Source organism: Urocampus carinirostris, chromosome 13 (genome assembly GCF_059441175.1).
Source record: "Urocampus carinirostris isolate Australia breed hairy pipefish chromosome 13, RoL_Ucar_1.0, whole genome shotgun sequence".
Taxonomy (NCBI): domain Eukaryota; kingdom Metazoa; phylum Chordata; class Actinopteri; order Syngnathiformes; family Syngnathidae; genus Urocampus; species Urocampus carinirostris.
Genome location: NC_142361.1, coordinates 22579408 through 22593994, shown reverse-complemented (window position 1 = coordinate 22593994; position 14587 = coordinate 22579408). Strand labels below are relative to the sequence as shown.

The 14587-nt window shown below is 39.0% G+C and overlaps 1 protein-coding gene across 2 annotated transcripts in view; it reads right to left on the bottom strand.

Moving 5' to 3' along the window:
- Window positions 1–6607, bottom strand: part of unc5b (unc-5 netrin receptor B) — a 97243-nt gene extending 90636 nt beyond the window's left edge. For both annotated transcript variants that reach the window (XM_088351417.1, XM_088351418.1), the window contains exon 1: window positions 6055–6607. In XM_088351417.1, the coding sequence (XP_088207543.1) occupies window positions 6055–6145 (91 nt within the window). In that variant the 5' untranslated portion in view covers window positions 6146–6607. The remainder of the gene's footprint in view (window positions 1–6054) is intronic.
- Between the last annotated feature and the right edge of the window lie 7980 nt (window positions 6608–14587).

Here is a 14587-nt window from a genome sequence, read left to right as displayed (position 1 = left end):
ATATTCATCCCTTATCCATCTGCTAGTTCTGGTTGTGCCCTTTACGCTGGAATGGTCTCAGCTTATATGTGGTGGAACGGGGATATTAAAATCCCCTATAGGCCTTTTTTTTTTTAAACAAAAAGAGTAGTAGCTTGTTAAACTGCCATAGTTTGAGGTTCAATCAAATTTGTACAATGCTCCTATGCTAAAATACTCACATAAATTATTTTTGAGATAAATGGATATCCGATAGTACAGTCACAGGAAGTGCAATGACAAAATACAACTGTAGATGATCCATAGTTTTACTTGTTCTTCTTTGGCGTCTATATGCAGCTGGCATATCAGCTTAACATTGCATTACTACTGCCTACTTACTGTCCACTGCAAGAAAACCAATTGGGATTGATAGTGCCCGGCTGTCATTTGTACCTTAAATGATGCCCATAATAAAGTGTAGACACTTGGCTTCAAGCACCATCGTATTGTTAGACTATCAGTGAGCCAAAGACTATTTCAAAGGCAGTCAATAACACTTTCAAATGAAATAAACAGACAGAAGACCCCTGGGGTTAAGGCGTCCCTAGCTTACGATGTTTCAATGGTACAGTATGGAATAAGATGTTATTTCAGCCCCTTGTTACAACAGTTTCCTCACCATTCAACATCAACAGGTTATTGTGCGTTCCAAAAGATTTACAAAGTTCAAACTTTGCAGTGTTTGCGTGTATGACTGTGAGTTCCGCTTGTTATTGGTCGACATTATATAAGATGCTATTCTGCTATTGGTTTGCATCAAAGCATCATGAAGATGCTGCAATGATTTTGGGTGAACGGCCTTTCTCAATTCCTCTCTCCTCGTTCTGATCACAACCTCCTGTATTAGCTCAGGAGGTAGAGCGCTCGTCTGGGGATCAAGAGATCGCAGGTTCGATTCCCGGCTCCTCCATGTTATATGTGGAAGTGTCCTTCGGCAAGACACTGAATCCCTAATGCCCCCCATGAGCAGGTTGGCGCCTTGCATGGCTGCACGGCCGCTATTGGTGTGTGAGTGTGTGTGAATGGGTAAAGGTGAAGCACATTGTAAAGCGCTTTAGGAAGTCTTCATTGACTTGAAAAGCGCTATATAAATGCAGATCATTTCATTTGTACTGTATTTACTGGATACGAGTTCTAAGGCCAGCTAAAGCGAGAAGCAAAAACATTCTAACAATGGAAATGATGCAAGAAGAATAAAGAACACCCACATATCTCTGCTCTTGCTAAGTTATATGGCCGAAACCAATTGACGATTTGGACAATTGTTAAGAACAAGGAGCCAATTAAAAAGACAGTCTTCTAAAGGCATGACAACCCGCACAAGTAGATGTTGTAATTTCAATCCGACATTTCCTCTTCTCCTGCATCCGCCCATTAGTTCAAGTCACGTCACACCTAAAGGTAAATAGTCAAATTTGACATATATGCATAGTTTTGAAACTATTTTCTGTCACCAAAATCTTTTAAACCCTAAAGCATACAATACCTATGTACATAAACGTCGAAAGTACAGCATGTGAGCCCAATGATGCTAGCATGGGAAGATTTACTCCCCGCAAGGGGCCAATTGTGATCAAAGGTATTGAGGGCTTTTTTTTGTTTAACTTTTTACATTACTTTAACCACTCGTACAGCAGACAATGAAAATGATTACCTCGGTTGTTCAGTTAATAAAGGTTTTATAGCAGCGACAGACCCTGGCAGTAATCATTTTTCATTTTCATGATTTCCTGTGGGATAAATAGCTTCCAAATGTGAGCATATTGGAAGAAGCCCAGCTCCCAGAAATGGATTGTCTTCCACCTTGGAGTTCTTTTGCAGCATGCTCTCATCCTTTGGGTGCAATTGGCACACTTGTTAGACCAGCCACTCTTTCATCTTGTCTTTAAAGGCCTTTCGGTACCCTAAAAATCCTTCACAAACCTCCGTAGCCCCCCAGGTCAGTTACGTCGATGAGAGCTAAGCAGCTGTTACCCTCCCACTTCTTGCTCCTTTGCTGTCCACAATGTGAGCATCATAAGCACATTTTTAAATATTAACAAAGACCACTTTGCACATATGAATAATACAGCAGAGAGGCCAGTGGCTGGCCAGCGATCCCATCCACTGCCGCCTGATGGCCATAAAACTAATGCATTGCTCCGGGACAGAACATGGCCGTGTCTTGCATGCTGACCTGCCTGACAAACTATTCCGGTTCCAGTTTGCCCCCAAAGAGGCCTGTCTTTGATCGAAGCCACCGAAATCCTTCTATTTTACCTTGTAATGATTGGCACTATACTTTTTACTACAGTACTGTTTCACAGATACTTTAAAAGAGTTACACTGAACATTTATGTTAATTTTCTTGTGTATTAAAACATTTTCAGTGCATTAGAGCGCCGTTTTTGCAAATGTAAACATGAAGAATAAGTAGGAATCTCCTTATTGTCTATATCGTTACAACTTCCGATTAAAAATTAGGACTTAACGGGCTAACTGTTAGCAGCACGAGCTAGCTACGTCACAAAACTGTGCTACAAAAACAATACAATAATGTCTTAAATAATTTTTGATGGTGAGATTTATTTTGAAGTCACATTTTGCACTTGTTGACCCTGTTTTATAATTGTGTTTAGAGTTTAAAGGGGAAACAATAATACGTGCTGTAACAGTGTCTTTACAGATGACTAAATATTACTATCAATCCTTTCAAATACTTTAATATAAGCTTGTAAAATTTGAATTTATTTTTAATATATTTCATGACCATAAAGAATGTACTTTATACAGACACTATCCAAATTGGTATTTTCAACTTTTTTTTAAAGATAAATTGTTACCCTTTTAAACAAAAAATTAGGATCGTTTAAATTTTCTTACCTACTCTCTTAACTATTTAGCCAAAAAGAATACACAACACTATGTATGATGCAAATCCTTAAGGCAGCAAGACCACAAAAAGTAAACAATGGTATAGCGAGGGATTACTGTATACTGCTCAAAAGTACTAAACACTGTTACAGCACTGTCCAACATTTTATTTCAAGTATCTTTAAATGTGTGAGAAACTTCGTTCAAGTCTAACATCTAACTTGGTCTCGTTATATTCCTGCATTGTTTTCATTAATTTGCCCATGTGAAAGCATAGCATTCATCCAGTCCTTAAGGGAGTGTCTGACATGTTATGCAACACTTACTTTCAATACTCAACTACCCCTTCGATACGCTTGGTTTTCCCCTATTTCAGTCTTGACCTGTCGATCTGGACAGGTCTCCTGGCATTCTTCCCACAGCTACCCTGAGGGCCATCACTACATTTAATTGTGATGCAAACTTTGTATAAACGCATCTCCCACATGCCAGCTCAATGAATCTAATGAAAACTGTGATGATAATGACGCCACACAAGTTACTCCTGACAAGTTGTTGTGGGTAATTCATGAGTATGTCTACACTGAGAGCTCATTGCAGTAATGTGAGCACATCCTGCCAACAGCATGACAAAGGAGACAGAGGACTAATATACACAAATATGTCCCACTGTGCATTTCACTAACTATATCTGCAGATTGTTCTCTCTGACACACAACTGAGCTTTTCCTCCTGCTAACACTTTATTCCACACACTTAATATCAACAAGCAAGCATTTCGAAACGTTCTGCAATTTTAATAAATGTAAGCTGCTTTACTGCTTTGTCTGTTTGGGGAATAAATCAAACGTGTGCGTAGTGAATTACAGGGAGGGGTCAGTCAGGGAAAAAAGCACCCACAAACCTCGAAAGACTATTAATGTTTCCCATTAAAAGTACACTCATGTGTTTACAGCAGGGGGTCTTTTAGCCAAGAAGCAAACATCGCTTTTTTTTTTAGGTACTATAAACAGATAACGAGTAAATCCTCAGACATCTGTCTTGCATTTGAAAAGACACAAGCAAAGGAGGAACACCCAAGCCTTTAAACAGGGCTAAACATTGTCAGCTCAGTGTCCAAGTCCCATTAGCTCAATCACAGTGACCCGCCTGGCCTTTGTGCCAAGTCAAGCATCTCCATGCGAGCGGAACAATATTTGCAACACTCACTTCAATTAATGCAGCTCCAATGATGTACCAGCAGCTCAGTGGATTAAAAACTACTTAACCAAATCATATGGGCAATTTTTACAAGTGGGCAACTACTGTATGTAAATAAAACAAAAAATGAGATTGGTATTTCCCAATGGACTACAGTAAGTAAGTATTTACTCTCAGGGAGTTTATTTTACAAAAGACAACAAGTTCAAACAAGAGTTCATACAAAGTGTAAGAAGGGACGACATTTTTTTTTAAACCAAAACAGAACAAAACAAAGAAAAATGTATAATACTTGGGAGTTTATGGAATAACTGACTACAAAATGAAAAAAGAACTGTCTATTTTTATATTTTAAAAAGCTTTGGTATTAAAACATAATGTTGGTGGGTAGCACAAAACCAAGCTTTATATATTTTGGGAGATTAGATACATTTATGTATCTAGACTGTTGTCATTTCCCGCTCAACACAAACAAAAGATGTCTAGAATACTTCGGAAAGACGTCATGCTTGGTTGAAAAGTGAAAAATTGCAAGAAGTCGTCTAAAAGGCATGATTGTGTTAGTCAAGTTTAAAAGCAGCTTAATTGCTGCTCCAAAATAGTTCTCAACCTAAAAAAAGTTTTTCTCAAAGTCTGACTTGACACAATTAAGTTTAATTCATATTTGGACTAATTTTAAACCCAAACAGAAAAGCTAAATATAACTCAAACTGTCAACAACTTTTTAGGGATTAGAGTTGAACCACAACTTCAAACTAGATACCATATTCAAACCAAAAATGGTCCACATTGGCCATGTTCAACACAATCCCATTTTCTAGACGACTATTGTTTTGACTCAATCAAGTCTTAAACCAGAACAGATTTCAACATGCAAAAGACGACATTTGGTGGAAAAGTGACGCCTAAAAATGTGAATGGGCTAGTCAATGATTTAAAAAGCAGTTTGATTGCTGCTTAAAATAGTTCTCAATCCTAAATGCAAAATTTCTCAATGACTGGACTAAATTTAGACCCTAATGGATGAGTCGAACAAAACTAAATTATCAACATCTTTTTAGTAGTAGATTTGAAACACATACAATAATTTAAAGAAAGCAGTGACCATATTCATATTCCTTAAAAGCCTAACTTTGCATCGTTGGATTAAACAATATTTTCAACAACTATATTTGGATTGAATTTATACCCAATGGGATAAATTAAGCATAGCTAAATCATGCACTCTTTTTCCTACTAGAGTTGAACCATATTAGGTGATTTAAATAATAACAACGACTATATTAGCACAAACTAAAGGCCGCATTGATCAGCTACCCATTTTCAGAGGTTCATTTCTGGTCCAAATGACGTCTAAAACTGACCACACCAAATTTAGACCAAATTACAACACCCAAAAGACACCGGATGGGGGATAAGGAATGGATTAGGGACAGGTTTCGACATAGATAGTCAAGTCACATTTATTTGTATACGACTTATTTATCAATACCTTTTTGTACTAGGTTAGAACCACATTGGATTATTTAAAAAATGACAGACTATATTCAAAATAGCTCTCAATCATAAGAGTGCATAATCTCATTGTTGGACAAAACAACATTTTTAAAAACTATATTTGGACTGACATTATACCCAATGGGATGGGTTTAGCATAACCTTAACTATCAACCACTTTTTGTACTATATTTTAACCATATTAGATGATTTAGAAAACAACAGTGACTGTAGAGTGTCAAACAATGATCCATATTGCTCAGTTTCACGATTTTAGATGTCTGTTTTGGACTAAATCAAGTCTAGGACTGACCAGACCAGACTCACTCCTGGTGGGGTTATTTGTTGATTACGGAAAAGAGTTACAATTTGTTTACTTCTACATACCTACCTTACATTTATTTTTGTTTCAATTGTAAAATAAACAAATGCAATAAAAAAATAACACAAATATGACACAATAATCGTGTTTTCCCGACATACCGGTATCACACACGACGTAACTCCCGACGAGAAGCAGCAGCACAACCGGACCGCAAAGTTGTCCCCACCGCTTCCGAAAAGAGAGCATCATCTCCGGCTTAACGTTGCGTCTCTCGCCCGGGGAAAAGTGATGGAGAATATCAAACACAGTCCAATCCCAGCATCAAGTGACAGCAGACGTATCCGTCGAAACGGCTACAATAACCAAGGAACCTTGTACTTTCCCTTTGGAGTTAAAATCGGGACCCCCCAAAAACGGGAAAAAAAATGATATTAGGGTAAAAATGGCGACAGCCCAGAATCTTCGATTGAATTGACCAGGTAAAAAGTCGCTGAAAAGTTTGAGTGACACGACGATGCCGGTTCCAAGTGGGGATATAAACCGAATCTCTGTCGAAGATATAAAAAAAAATAAATGAGATGGAATAGAAAGAGTGAGTCCGACAAAATTGCGGTTGTATCCGAAAGTTGTGTTGGGCGCCGACGAGAAAGGTTTGTCCTCGTTTCCGGTCGGCCAGGTGTAAACAAGAAGACGCGAGGAGGAGAAGCGAGCACCACGGGCAGCCCGAGACTGGCCAATCACGTTGCGACATCCTCTTGTACTACCCCCCTACCTCTCCTTCCCCCCCCCGCCCCCATCTTCACTTCATCGCGTAGACAAGTGACAGAACGAATGAATGGAAGTTTCACAGCGACTGACGAGGAAAATGATTGCAGAGACAGAGAAAATCCAATTTTGAATTTGCTTACATACCTGTCAACCTCCAAGGCTCCGTGCCCTTACAAACTGTCGTATTTTCCCTTACAAAATACAAAATAATTTTACACCATATTTTTTTTCAAACGTGTTTATTTATGTAGTTTAGCATGTTGTATTGTACATGTGTTTCGTTATATCATATACAGTGGAACCTCGGTTCTCTACCATAATCCCTTGCAGAACCCTGTTCAAAAACCGATTTGGTCGATCACCAAAAATCGTTTTTCCCATTAAAAGTAATGTGAAATCGTTTTAATCCGTTACAACACCCTGAAGGTTTACCATGAAAGTAAACATGAAGCTAACCCAGGCTAATCGTACGTTCGCGTTAGCGTAATCTTCCGTACGAAAGATTACGCTAACACGAACGTGTAAAAATAAAAAAATCAGGTCGTTTACACATCATTTAGCACCCGGGTCTCCACAACAAGTGGTGAGCGGTTAAAGGATAAAGAAAAGATTTATGAATAGGATTTCTTACCTTTGTGGTGGTCTGCAGAAGCCATGCTCTATTCCCTCGAAAGAAGGGAAACTTGCACATCTTCTTCATATTTTGCTATTATTTATTTCTTAAATGCAATAGTTGTACGCACTACTCTTCTTTTTTCACCTGTAACAACTTTGCTGCTTGCACCGACCTTCTTCCGAGGCATAATTAGGGGTTAAAACACTCCGTTCACCGATATTAAAAACGAAAGCAAAAAGGAGTGTGCGCTCACGTGACAACAGTTCTTCACGAGGGGTGGGGGCAATCTACACCCTTACGCCGCTCAGCATCGCCCCTAGCGTACCGGCGTTCGAACTCCGATTTTTTGAACGAAAAGCGAAGCAAGAATTTCTCGAAATTTTGGGCCGAGAACCGATTTGTTCGAACTGAGAGGCGTTCGAAAACCGAGGTTCCACTGTATATTGTTAATTCACATTTTGTTGTGAGACACTGAGTTGCTCGACATGAATGATGTTTATTATAAAAATAGTTCAACAATTAAGTAGCTTGGACGTTCTCTCTAGAAGGAAAAAAATACATGCAAATATATAATAATATAAGTAATGAAATGAAATGAAATGAAATGATCTGCATTTATATAGCGCTTTTCAAGTCAATGACTTCCCAAAGCGCTTTACATTGTGCTTCACATTTCCCAATAGCGGCCGTGATCTGTGCAGCCATGTAAGGCGCTAACCTGCTTATTGGGGGTATTGGGGGTTCAGTGTCTTACCCAAGGACACTTCGACAAGTAACACGGACAAGCCGGGATTCGAACTGGGATCCCTTAATCCTAAAACGATCGCTCTACCTCCTGAGCTACTGCCGCCCCTAAGTACAATGATACATTTTCATATTAGAATTATTCATTCATTTTTTATATTATTGTTGGTAATATACTGATTAAAGGGATAACCACAAACCTGTCTTTTTTAATTTTCTCCTTTTATACTTCCTTTTGTTCTTAACTTCTTTATACAAAATAATAATTCGTAATATAATGCATCTAAGCAAGTGAGCCGTTTGAGAGCCGGTTCTCTTTAATGAGTTGAGCCCAAATAGTCGGTTCTCTAAAAAGAGACGGACTTCCTTTCACTACGCATGCGCACAGTAGCATCAAACCGCTCGCTTCGTTTGCAACGAAAAGAAAAACAATACCGACATCCCGACCAAACTACATATCTACCTACCTATCTACGTATCCACCAATCCATCTATAAAACCATCCGTCTATCCATTTGCTTTTCCCATCACATTCCATCCCAGATTTGATGATGTCCTGTCAACCTCTCATCTCCATCCTCGATGTGCTGGAGGTGGCCACAAGGGAGCAGCGTTATATTAATAAGCCTTCATATGTTCATACGCCGCACTTCATATAAGGCAGCAGGTAATATTGCAGAATGAGCGGACACATCTAGGAAATCCAATCAGAACAGCAATTACATTCACACTGCAAGTGAGAAATGCTTCTACAAGTATGCATGGTTTTCAGAAGATGAGAGGAATTTATTTAAAACTGAAGGTTTTATAACGTGAATGGTGATCATAGAACACATTTAATATGAAGATTTGATGAGAGATAATAACATTAAATTGTAAAAAGTGCTTTGGGTTTGCTTTAAATAATACTTTGAAAATGCAACTCAAAATGGCATAAGAAGAAAAACCTTACTGCACTTTATAAAGGCTTGAATAAAGTTCAGAGAATTTGCCGCTCTCTCGCTAAGGGCCCGGTCACACAGCCGTTTGCGTCTGTATCGCGGGTAAAATTTTGCGATTTTTTTTTGCCCGTGGTTGCCCGCGATGGAAAATGCGCAAAATTGGCCAACCCGCTGTTCATCGGTGGTATGCCCGCAAAACAGACGGCGGCGACTGTTCCGCTTCCTCATCGCGTCATTTCCACGTCGTATCCGCGTGTGGACCACGGGTATAAAAGTTGCCGAGCCGGGCTGTAGAAATCATAACCGCTCAAGACACAGTCCCGTTAAGATCAAGATTTCAAGCTATGGCACCGAAGAAGCCAATATGTTATTATTGTAATAGTTTTTCATTTTTATTTTATTATCTTGTTATGAAATGAAAAGAAATGTCAAGAAATACAAATGGATTAAGACGAGGTCACTACGGTGACGGGGATCCATGTTCACCCCTTGACGTCTCGAGCACAACTGACGTGTGCTCGGCAAACCGTGCTGTATATACGCGGAGAAAGGCGTTTGACCGTCACATGCGTTACACACGCTAATTCACGTGATAACACCGCGATACAGGCGCAGAACAAACGTGCTATGACCGTGCTCCACCCGCGATTACCCGCTAAAATTTCGCGTCCTACCCGCGTGTAACAACGCCCTGGCCGCGGCCGTAGCACATTTTTCCGTGTCTGTACCGCGTCATTACCTCGTGTGTACCATGTGTGCCGCCCGCGGTTACCTGTGGTCTAAAGTTTTGAGCAGCGCAAAACTTTTTCGCGCGGCCAACCGCGTGTGAATTTCCGACCACGTGTAAAGCACGGCTGTATCTCGTCTGTATGGCCATCTCAAAGCGTCCAACAGCGTCTGCTTCACAGGCAGAAATTTCTGTCCGTGATTCAGCCTCGATACGCCCGTGAAAGGTTGTGTGACTGGGCCCTAAGACTCAATTGTTGTTATCACTGTTTCCACTTTTCCTTCTCCGTGTCACCAACTTTCTTGGGACCCATTACAATGGGCTGAAAAGAGAAATAAAATCAACAAATTACAATAAAATGTGATATGGCCACTCTCAAATCTACTGTTAAGGAGTGTATTTGACCCTCCGTTTTTTCATCATTTTGCCAAGACATGAAGGTACAGTCAGCAATGGGGGAGAAAAACAATGTCACTAACCTTCGTTTTGCTGATGATATTGTCGGACTGGCAGGAGAAGAACAGGAACTCAGAGATCTGATCAATCGCCTGGAAAAGGTATCAACCCGTTATGTGATAAAAATCAGCACAAAAAAGGTAATGACCAACAATCCCCAAAGTATCACCACAAACATCCCCATCTTGGAGCTGCCATTACAGAAGAGGGATCAGAACCAGAAATCATGGCCAGGTTTGCTCAAACCACAGCCACAGACTCAAACCCATCTGGAGGGACAATAACATAACAGTGAAAAATCAAATATCAGACTCATGCAAGCACTGGTTAATTCCATTTTCATCTACACTGGCAATACATGGACTCTCACAGCAAAATTGGAAAAGAAAATCCAGGCCTTGGAGATACCATGCTACAGAAATCCAAGCATCAGCTACTTAGACCATGTGACAAACAAAAAGGTGCACAACACCAACAAAGGACACATTGGACCCAACCAAGGACTTTTGTCAACTTTGCGCAGACAGAAACTTTAGTGGAATGGTCATGTGACAAAATCATAAGGACTGGCCAAGATAATTCTCCAGGGCAAAGTCCAAGGGGGCAGAAAAAAAATTGGGCCGACAACATGAAGGAATAGACTGATGCCAACTTTGCCACAACCCAAAAACAGGCCAGGGACTGTCAACAGTGGAGAAGGGTGTCAGAAGTTGCGTCCTCATTGGTGCACCGACAACCCATGAGGTTGGTTCTCTGTGAACCATGAACATAGAAGGAAAAAGTTTTATTGGCTTTCTTAAACTTATAAATGAAGTCCATCCGCTGCCTCTTTTGATTAAAAAAATCAGTAGATAGGTTATACTCTGTTATGAAAAAAAATCCATGCAAAGAAAAAAAAAAACACTATTGCCCTTTGCCATGAGGCACTGGAATTACAAGCCTCACTCTGCATCCGTAGATACTCAGGACAGTAATGCCCTCTTTTAAGGATAGGATAAGCAGTGCAGCTTTTGAGATGATATATATACAGTATATATATATATATATATATATATATATATATATATATATATATATATATATATATTTACTCATTCAAATTATTTTACATTTTATACTTCACCCGTATGTGCCTGTGAGAAAAAAATATATTTAACTATGGGTATATCAGAAATAGGTCAGAACAAATTAGGTATATTTTTGAAAAAAATAGGGATTTATCTTTCCTATTCTGTGTCCTACTTTTATCAATATTTAAAAAAGCAGTGATAGAAGAACTGAATATTACCAGGAACAGAAGCGTTAACTTCTATATCATTAAACACCATTGGTTACGATCAAGCGGTGTACAAGTATGCAGGGTAATAGGAAACAAGGTCGGTGTTCTCAGAAACGTTTAGAATATAAAAAAACAAATCAGCTATAAAGTAACAAACCAACAAAATGTCTAAACACAAAACAAAAAACAAACCTGCTGCAGGTGTGTGCAGTTTAGCCACTCCACCCCAGTTAACGCCCCCTGGGGGAAGGTGATCCTGACACCATTGAGATAAACGTGCTTTAGAACAAACAAGAAAGGGTAGGCCTTTAAAAGAAAAGCCGTGGAAGACCACAATTAAAACCCTTAAATTACTTTAACTGCCTTGGCTGGTGTTGATACCTTTTCTAATTAAAAGAGTCAAGGGCACCTCGTGTTTAAAGCAAAATGCATGTGCAAGGACAGTGGGGGAGGAAAAGTGTAACCAATATGCGAGTATCTTTAAAGGTTTCCTTGAAAACAGCTATTATTAAGAAGATAATGGCTCATTACAGAGGCCTGTTTTCCCATTACAGAACCTGGACTCCTGGAGTGCATTGCATTGTAGATTCCACGTAAAAGACTGCACACCGCATATCTTGGAAAAGCAGAAAACCTCTAAATATAGAAGACGTGTTCCAGAAGATGCCGTAATTGAATATTATTTTCAGGAATGATTAAGTTGACCTATTCAGTAGACTAATTATTTTTTTTGCAGCCCAAAGGAGAACACGTTTAATAGATTGTGGTTGAAGTGAGTAAGACGGGGAAAGGAAAAACCCGCCGGCAGTCCAAAAAAGCTTTAGGCGCAACACAAAATACTTTTTAACCTTTTCAAAAAGAAAAACTGCAGACGATGAGAATTTTTTTGGGGGTGTCACTGTCCAATGTCTCGTTTTTAAGATGTGGTAAAAGTTTAAGGTCAGTCTCTTAGTTGTAATTTTAGGTTATAGCGCAGTGGCGTCACCAGACAAAAGTCTCTGGGGGGGCATAGCAAATGCATGTGTGTGTGTGTGTGTGTGTGTGGGGGGGGGTTCTCTACTATTATTACCCCAAAACATTTTTGCACAGCATAAAAGCACGTTAAACATAACCAACAGTACAACCAGCAACAGCTTACATTAGTGTTTCTTACTTGAAACAATAGACAGAAGACTCCCTTCCAGATGCCTATTTTACTCGTGTGATGGGTCAAAATGCATTTTTTTCATGGATTCTGTGAAGTGGAATTTAAGTTTGTTGATCATATATAAGGTTAAAATTGTTTTGGAATTTATCGGGTTTTTGGGGTATTTTTTTTAGCATTGTAAATATTTCAATGTATTTTTTCAGTGTTTTTCAGGGATGCATTTTACAATTAGCTTTAAAAAAGACTATTTAGTTTAGTCTTATATTTTGTTGTATATTTGTTGCTGCACTGAAAAGTCAAAACGTATTTTAAATTGACATTTTGTCTTTTGACAAAGGGATTCCAGTTGATTGACTTTAAAGTTGCTTAGTGGAAAAAGGTTCGAGGTTTAAATGAGAAATATTGATATGTCATCAATAAAGAATTAAATATATATTTTTTTCTCCTTTCATAAAATAAAATAACAAACAAACAATTTTTGCAAGATAGTGTGAGTAGCTAAATATTTGCTAATTTTTTCAATGGTTCTTTTTTTTCCGGAACTGTGCACGTGTGCATGTGTGTCTATGTCTTCTATGTCACTTTTCATTGACTTCACCCGTCCTCCACCCGGGTAATCCCCGGACACACCTGAGCTCAATGGCTTCGGGGCTTTTAGCAGATTGCAAGTGTCACATTAAGGACAATTACGCTGATTGTTGCCCTGGAAAACTCTGACTTTCTAACTGGCAGTGAATCTTAGACGTTTTTCTTGTATTTCTGTTTATAAAAGAGTAAAATTTAAAATCATTTGTCATTAGTAAACAACATGAAAAAGCATCAGGATTGTCGCTGATGCCAAATAATTGGCCATCATCGACTAATTCATTCCCCAAATAATTATTAGATTTCATCGGAGCACTTAGTCGATAGTAGAGGCTTTTTGTACTCTGGTATTAAATATCTCACAGATAACCTACTCCAAAAATGACATTTTGTATTTTGTGTATTTTGTCGTTGTCATGTACATAAAAGTAAAGAAACCTCCCCAACGTTTTTCTTTATAAGCAGAGTTGGGCAAGTTACTTTAGAAAGGTAACTAGTAATAGTTACTCCCTACTTACTCCAAAAATTAACAGAGTTACTCCATAGCAGTGGTTCCCAAAGTGGACAGTACTGCCCCTCTGGGGGCGGTGGAAAGATCTGGGGGGGCGGTGAGGAAGAAGGGTGCGGCGGGGGGGCGGTAGTCGGGCGGCAGTCCGAAGTCGAAGTCAGAAGTTTGAACAAAGTGCGGTTGTGAAACCGCAAAGCACTGCGTTTTTTTCAAGGTTTTGTAGTGAGTGAAGGAGTTTTTGGCCAACCACAATTTTTACTGTTCGAATTTCAAAAACACCGAACAATTAGAGGCAAGTTCAATAGTAGCACAGGCCAATAAACTCGAAGTTTGCAAGCACCACACTATGCCACAACCATCGTGTGAGTGTCATGGCGGACTCCCTTAACATAGTCCCAAAGTCAAGAAGCTTGCACCAAAGAAGGGCGGTACATCACTTGATTGGACCTATTTTGGTTTTGACGACGCGGACATGGACCTGAAGAAAACAGAATTTACTTTCATGTAGTCGCTAGGTCCAGAGGAGACACAATTAATTTGTACCGGCACCTTAAAAACTATCACAACATGTATTAGTAATCACAATCTAAATATGTGGTGGTTGCTAGTTTGAATGGTGACATGATCCAAAAAGACAACTCGGAAGAGAGCAGAAAACCGTTTTATTCAAAGAAACACACTGATTTTGATCATCAGCAACGATAACAGAGTTGTAACGACTCAAGTAATTTGTTTGATTACAACATTACAAAAAAAAAGTAATGTTGTTATGTAATGGCATCAAAATCATCCCTTAATAGTTTTATTTTTTAAAGACTATTTTTTTTCTGAATCTTTCAATATATAATACGTATATGTTACTTTTGTGTTATCAAAAAAGAAAAACCTCAGAAGTTCATTTTTTAGGTAATAATAGCGTC